This window comes from Gekko japonicus, unplaced genomic scaffold (genome assembly GCF_001447785.1).
Source record: "Gekko japonicus isolate JY-2015 unplaced genomic scaffold, Gekko_japonicus_V1.1 scaffold1580, whole genome shotgun sequence".
Taxonomy (NCBI): domain Eukaryota; kingdom Metazoa; phylum Chordata; class Lepidosauria; order Squamata; family Gekkonidae; genus Gekko; species Gekko japonicus.
In genome coordinates this window covers 167329-175323 of record NW_015173719.1, presented here as the reverse complement: position 1 = coordinate 175323, position 7995 = coordinate 167329, and the positions used below count along the sequence as shown (strand labels likewise).

General features: G+C 44.1%; 1 protein-coding gene across 1 annotated transcript in view; it reads left to right on the top strand.

Annotated features, from left to right (window-relative positions):
- The window catches only part of RAB22A (RAB22A, member RAS oncogene family), a 28222-nt gene extending 20919 nt beyond the window's left edge, over positions 1-7303 (top strand). The window contains exons 4-7 of the mRNA XM_015423355.1: positions 722-793; positions 874-980; positions 4526-4635; positions 6731-7303. Of these exons, the coding sequence (XP_015278841.1) occupies positions 722-793; positions 874-980; positions 4526-4635; positions 6731-6828 (387 nt within the window). The 3' untranslated portion in view covers positions 6829-7303. The remainder of the gene's footprint in view (positions 1-721; positions 794-873; positions 981-4525; positions 4636-6730) is intronic.
- Positions 7304-7995: the final 692 nt, after the last annotated feature.

Below are 7995 nucleotides of genomic sequence, written 5' to 3'. Positions count from 1 at the left end.
GAATGCCATCTTAGACTTCTTTTAACTTTCTTAATTTAATTTTTTTTATGTTTGGAATTTTAATGTTTTGTAAACTTGTTTTATGGTTCTGTGCCTTTTTGTTGTACGCTGCCCAGAGTCCTGCACAAGCAGGGATAGGGCAATTAACAAATATAACAATAATAACAATAACAACAATAACAACAATAACAATAACAACAATAACAACAACAACAATAATAATCACAGTGAGATACAGGGTTGGTGAGTAGAGCGAGTGGATGGTCCTCTAGTTTAAAAGGAATGCCTTCTAGACCTGTTCTTTCTTTTCAGTCTAAATTTTCTTGAACAGAAAGGAAAATGCAAAGTAATTTTGCTTCATATCCTGTTTAGTGAGATGTACAGTTTCCCTAATCTTCATTCCTTCAGTTTGTTTCCTGCACATTATATACCAATATTCTGGAGGGAAGGCAACATGGTATAGCCTGATCTCATCAGATCTCGGAAGCTAAGCAACGTTGGTACTTGGATGGGAGACCACCAAGGAAGACTGCAGAGGAAGGCATCGATAAACCACTTCTGTTTCCCACCCACCCCAGTCTAGGGTGATTAGAGGGGTTCATAATAGCATCATAGAGCACCCAGGGCCTTTAAATCTCCATAGACTGACTGCTCCTGTCACCCTATATGATCTTCTACGTACAACTGGCATCATTTCCTACCATGCTCTTTTTCTTTGCAGTTCCGTGCTCTGGCACCAATGTACTACCGAGGGTCTGCAGCGGCGATTATAGTTTATGACATCACAAAAGAGGTAGGGGGGGCACTTGCAAAAAGAGAACTATATGTCAGTGACACCTTCGTGTATTACTAATTCCGTCATCTCCATTTCAGGAGACATTTTCAACGCTGAAGAACTGGGTGAAAGAACTTCGGCAGCATGGTCCTCCCAATATTGTTGTAGCTATCGCTGGAAATAAGTGCGATCTTAATGATGCAAGGTAAATTCAGGAAGTGTTGTTCAGCTATCATTTTTTGGAAAACTTGTCTCCATTGCACTCGCTCTTCGTAGTTAAGCTGGACTGACTCCTTTGGAGGCTGGACTGCTAGGATGTAGGGGGCTGGACTAGACTGGGGGGGGGGGTAGGCTGGTTGATAAACTGGTCCAGTTCAGACAATTAGAGTACTTAATCAAGTGTCTTATTTGGTTTTTTTAAAGACCTAGTGCAGTTGGCTTCCAATAGATATCTGACTCTTGCTGCCTATGGCTAAGAGCAAGGCATACTGTATAAGCAAATTCAGCCAGCAGGGATTCTGCACCTTAGAGTGACTACACAGGCATCAAAGCAAGATTACCTGAGGGAGTAGCTCTAGGCTAACCATCTAGGTTGGGGGAGAAAGGTATAAGGCAGATTCAGGAATACAGTTGCCTTCGACTTAGTTGTTATTAGCTGTTAAAGGTAAAGGTTCCCTTGCTCGAAAGCCAGTCGAATCCGACTCTGGGGTTGCGGTGCTCATCTCCGTTTCAAAGCCGAAGAGCCAGCGCTGTCTGAAGACATTTCCGTGGTCATGTGGCCGGCATGACTAAACACCAAGGCGCACGGAACGCTGTTAACTTCCCACTGAAGTGGTACCTATTTATCTACTTGCAGTTTCTTGCTTTCGAACTGCTAGGTTGGCAGGAGCTGGAACTAGAGACGGGAGTTCACTCCGTCATGCAGCACACTTGGGTCTCGAACGGCTGAACTACCGACCTTCCACAGCCTGCAGTTCAGCGTCTTAACCACTTGAGCCACCGCAGCTCCCTATTAGCTGTTGCAACAGAACAAATTAGCAGTATAGGCTATGATCATTGATGAATATTCAGTTGCATCAATTAAAGAGGATCTATACTTTAAAAGTAGGTTTGGTTTGAGTAATTGTTGCAGTTTTTTTCATACAGCTAAAAGATCCTAGGCAATATATAGTGCTTGTCAGGCTGGTGTTGTGTGGTTCTAGTGAAAGGGCTGACATTGAGAGTTAAGATAAGTGGTAGATGGTCACTGATTATATAATCACCCACAGTGAAATCTAAAACATGAGATTCCAATGAAGGGGAAACTATAAAATAGTCCATTACACTGCAGCCCTTTGTTGCAAGAAAGCTTAGCTGTGTATGGTAAGTAAGTACACAGAATATTGAGTGGGAACTATTAATAGAGGCTGCACCCCATCACTGTTATCGCTTCTAGATCTTGACGATGTATATGAAAATGTTTCCCTTCAGCTCAGTGTTAAGCATTAGTAGATGGGTGAAGTTTCAGGGAAGGAAACTTTTTCAAACTTTATTTTTGGAAGGATCCGGAAATTTAAGTAAAAGTGCATTATTTGTCCTCCAAATCAAAGATGTTAAAGTTGGTATTTGGTATATAATAGAAACAAACTCCCTAAAATATCTCATTGCAAGTTTAAAAGCAGTAACTGGAGAACCATGGCCATGCGAGTATTCGCCAAAATATCTTATTAAAAGTTTAAATCAGGGGTGGCCAGGCTTGCTTAACGTAACAGCCACATTGAATAAATGTCAGATGTTTGAGAGCCGCAAGACATGAACAAATATTGCACACACGTTTTTATTGGAAAATATGCAAATTTGCTTTTTGTTAACATTATAAATTAGACTGTGTGAAAGAGCAGCATGCAGTTTGGCCACCCCTGTTTTAAAGGCAATTATTGGAGAATTTAAAGGCAATTATTGGAGAAGACCGTGGCCATGTGTGTATTTTCCATGTTTAAAAGAAATCATACATTTTGTTGAACATGAAATTTCTCCTGAGAAATTAGGCTTTCACTTAAAATAGTTTCATGCCCTTATGGTTCCAAAGACAGATTTGAAAAATATGGGAAATATATGGAACTTTTGCAGTTAGTTAGCACAGGAAGGTTCCTAGTCCAAGCTGTATTGTCCTGGAAATTCCGTAGTAAATGGCATTGTAACTTATCAAAGATGTTAAATAGCTACTTTTTCTCATGGGATCCCACACCTTTTGAAGATTAAGACTTGACGATCCTTTAGGAGTGGAAGTGTATGAGCAGTCACCAAGAGAAGTGGTGTTGGGCAGAAAGGTATTCTGATTGGGAGGGGAGGGGTTGTGACTCAGCCAGAGAGGATCTGCTTGGCATGCAGAAGGTCCCAGGTTCAATCCCCGTTCTCTCCAGTTAAAATATTTGTCAGTAGGTGATGTGAAAGACCTCTACCCAACACCCTGGAGAGCTACTGCCAGTCTGAGTAAGCAATGCTGACTTTGGTGGTCAGTTTCAAGTGTAAGGTAGCTTTGTGTGGTCATGTGATAGGTCTGACCAAAACTGTATGAATGTATGCAGCCCTAGTTGTCACCTGCAAAAGAAATCAACCCTAGTATTGGAAGATACTGTTTGAATTTATTAGTTATATTTATGATCTGCCTTATGAATTCGGTACATGTGAACTACAGGCTGTGGAAGGTCGGTAGTTCAGCCGTTCGAGACCCGAGTGTGCCACATGACGGAGTGAGCTCCCGTCTCTAGTTCCAGCTCCTGCCGACCTAGCAGTTCGAAAGCAAGAAATTGCAAGTAGATAAATAGGTACCACTTCGGTGGGAAGGTAACAGCATTCCGTGCGCCTTGGTGTTTAGTTATGCCGGCCACATGACCACGGAAATGTCTTCGGACAGCGCTGGCTCTTCGGCTTTGAAACGGAGACGAGCACCGCAACCCTAGAGTCGGATTCGAGCAAGGGAACCTTTACCTTTACCTAATGGCTTAGAATCCTATGGATATATTTCACTAGCAGTGGGGTTTTCCTTTGGCGCATGGAGCTTTCCACTGATGGTAGAGTTGGAGTAGAGTCTCTTCTGTCAATAGCGGCCTGTGCCAGAGGGGAAGTGTTTCTTGTTTTGGAATTGATTTGTTGGATCCAGCCCAACATCTATATTTGATCAGTGTCGCTGGAATCCCTTTCCACCCTTATTGCAGTAATTACCGCCTTGGACTCCCGTTGTGGAAGGGTTCTGCCAGAAAATGGCTGTTCTGATATGCTGACAGAGGAGGATCCCGACTTTATGCAGTCTCATTCGGTTCATGTGTTAGTAACTCTCCTTGGAATGCTGCAGCGTTACAGAGAACAGTATGCGGGGTAGGAGTATCTTATGGCCTGATCAGTAGTAGCCCTTCAGGAGAGAGCCAAAAGATTGAGCTTCTTAAGTTGTGGCATCATCTGTGTTACGTAACTCCACCCCAGTTGCTTGAACTTGCAGTGTTTCACAAGCACTGACACAACTGCTATTGCCATTCAGTGCATTTATAACCCGCCTGTCTCCCCAGTGGGGACCCAAAGTGACTGACAGCATTCTCCCTTTCTCCATTTTGCATACCTTCCAGATGCCGTGGGTAACATCAGCAGGGCTCAGATTACTTGCTAAAATAGCTTTCACTACTGCATTTAATTCTGCCTACTACTTCTCTTCTAAAATTGAAATAAACCCTCGGGCTTTGTTCGTGATTTATTCTCTTTCTCTCTCCTTCCTAGAGAAGTCATGGAAAAAGATGCTAAAGACTATGCAGATTCCATCCATGCAGTATTTGTAGAGACCAGTGCGAAAAATGCAATAAACATAAATGAGCTCTTTATAGAAATTAGTAAGTATTGTGTATTAGCACACCCATGTGGTGTCTGTCTGCCCCCTCCTTTTCATTCCCTTTCCTCCAAGTTTAAGGACGCCCAAAAGGAACTTGGTTGCTGGTCTTAGCTTAAATCTCATTTGTGTCTATCCTTATGCACTGGCTTCGTTTTTGTCATTATTTTGATAGACGTGAGATTGTAATATAATCTCTCTCGGGTCATTTGTACAAGATCTGTATGCTTGTGTTTAGCCCCCAGACCTCTCTCTCTTTGTTAAAAAAATAAGCAACAAGTCACTGTAATAAAAAATGGTTAAAAATCATTAAAGGGAGAAGAGTGGAGAAATTCTGAGCATATGGAAATGGCTTTCAAAATGCAGCACCTGCCCAGGGCTTCTCTGCAAACTCCATGGAAAGTAATTTAAAACAAAACATATAAAAATCAGGCTCTTTTTCCTACATGCCTGTGTGCTTTGCCTGAGCATAGTATAGTGGCTTGCACACTGTTCAAAAGGCTGAGCTGGGGGAGGGGGAGCGCCTCATACTGATTAGTTGCAAGGCTGCGTGTTGCCCCTCTGTTCCCACGAAATGGGATGGGAACAGCCCAAAGGAAGCTGGGGAAGGGTACCAGAAAGCCATCCTAAACCAGACTGCATTGCAGGCTTTCCTGAATGCTGCTTGAAAAGATGCTGCGCTGACCTCCCCGGCTGACCATTCCAGAGTGATGAAAAAGGCCAGTGACTAGGAGGCTCAAGATGGTACCAAGAGTAAGCCTGTTGGGAAGTGTAATTGGCACATGGATTCATGCCCTGTAAGATACAGTTAGGCTCAGCAAGACTCAGTGAAATTTGTGGCTGATTTGAGAGTCAATTCTGGGTCTCCCCAGCTGTAGTCTAACCCAGTGGTGAGTCTCTGAAAAGCACATTGTTATGCAAGCAGCTGTACCAGGAGGAATTCCCTGAATACTTAAGAGAACTTAACAGCTCTGCCAGTAAAAGAGACAAGTGGAGGTGGTTTGCCATTGCCTGCATCTAGGGATGGGCACGAACCAGCTCATGAGCCAAACTTTGGGCTGAACTTGGGCTGGTTTGGAGCTCAGCAACCAATGTTCGGGAAAGATGTGTTCCCCAAACATTTACCAGACTTTTGGCCGGTTCGGTTCAGCTGTTCGGGGCTTTGATCTCTCTCTGCCGACTCAGCTGTCTCAGGTTCCCTCGCGCAGCCCCTTTAAATGGGCTGCATGAGGGAGTCCAAGACAGCTGAGCCAGCAGAAAGGAGGGGGTGAAATGCCCCCTGGGCAGTGTTCCCTCTAAGCTGAGTTAGTGTGAGCTAGCTCACATTTTTTTAGCCGCCGGCTCACACATTTTTATCTCATCTCAGGAAAGACGGCTCCAGACCAAACTAATTTATGCAGAAGCCAACTCGCTCGCTCACAGCTTTAATGCCAGCCGCTCACAAAGTAGAATTTTTGCTCACAAGACTCCACAGCTTAGAGGGAACATTGCCCCTGGGAGGCACTTCACCCCCATATTTAACCCTCTGGTTTTGCTCTCCTCCCCTTCGAAGTAGTGGGGAGCCAAAACCAATGGCTGCTAGCTATTTAACCCTTCGGTTTTGGCTCCCCGCCACTTTGAAGCCCCTTCCCGCATGATCCCTGCCCCCTTTCTCCTGGCCATGATGAGCCATAGCCAGGAGAAAGAGGGAAAGGAAGTCCCTTTCCGGGTGATCCTCCTTTCCAGGGCCATCACCACCCACTTTCTCCTGGCCATGGCAAGCTGCGGCCAGGAGAAAGGGGCAGCTGAACTTGCCAGACTGGTTCAGTTCATGTGGGGCCAGTTCGGTTCGGGATTCAGTCTGTGGGCTGCCCTGGACCCCGAACCGTGTTTTTTAGGTTCATGCCCATCCCTACCTGCATCTGCATAGCAACCCTGGACTTCCTTGGGTCGTCTCCCATTCAAGTACTAACCAGGGCCGACTCTGCTTCGCTTCTGAGATCTGGACCTCTTAAGCACAATGACCTTCCAAATGGTGATGAGCCACACTTGTTAAGCTAAACTGTGAGACATACGGAATAGTTGTTTTTAATGACGTTTGTTGCTTTGACTCCTTGCAGGTCGTAGAATTCCATCTACAGATACCAACCCCTCAACTAGCGGTAAGGGCTTCAAACTTAGAAGACAGCCGTCAGCGACAAAACGAAGCTGCTGTTGACTGATAACGCAGTACATCAGACTAGCTTTTATAACATACTTTGGCCTTGGAATCTAAAGGTTTATTTGGGGTATATTGTATCAGTAGATCGCTGTCTGCCTGGTGTTTGTACACCCTAAAATGAGCCAACTCTAACGTTAAATACGCACGCTGAGGAGACTGCAGCTGTCCTACCGTTTCCTTGCATACAGACTTTCTCTTGTACGCAAAGGGAATTCCATCTTCCGTTTCTGCTTTGGCCTTGTGGAAAAAAAGGAAACTCAACCTTACAGATTGTAGAATTGATATTTCATAAGGGTTTTTGTAAACAACAGTTTGCCATTTTTTTTTTTGTAAAGGGGTGGGAGGGTAACTAGCACTTTTGTGGATTTAGAAGGGAGTATGCGAGACCCGTGGATTGACATTCTAGCTATGATTCTGAACGGGGTTCTGCTCACTTCATCTTCATTGCTCTGAGCCTTACTGTTTTCATTGTTGCTTCTCCAAAGAAAGGGGGGGGGTGAACCAGATGACAAGCAGATGTGGGGGGCGGGGGGGAATGAATGAAACCGGTAAGTGACCAAATCAGCCCATCCGATCCTCACTCTTAATTGCACTTTTATTATTTACCGATGATATTGTAGAAATACAAACAAGATCTTTTTCTTTAAAAAAAATGGTGGGGGGAATTGTAGACAATCTTATCTGTAGGCTCAATTGTTTTAGGAATGAATTAGTATCCTCCTCAGACCTTTTTTTTTTAATTGACTTTTCTTCTTTAAGGTGGCAAGTAAAATCCTAGATGAAATTGACCAAACTGAACTTGATCACAAACTGACAGGCATCAGTGGCTGTCGGAATGAGAGGGCTGAATGCGCGGGAAGGGCATCTCTGAATGCTTAAGCATATGCGTTTTTATACTCTTTATTTATGAGACCAATGCCTAAAGTATTATAAATTATGCAAGTGCCATAGGTTAAAAAAAAAATCTGTCATGTCGCTATCCCTCACATGTTGAGAAAGAGTCCTAAGGTCAGATGCTGTCGGCTCCGGCCTGGGAACTTCTAGCCTTGTGTCCCCTCGCTGTCCGGTAGAGGTTGCTGCTAGTGTATTTTGAGGCTTCCTTATAGAATGAATCACCTCTGCATGATAAAACAAAAAAACAGGGAACCAAAGCCAAGTTGTGCG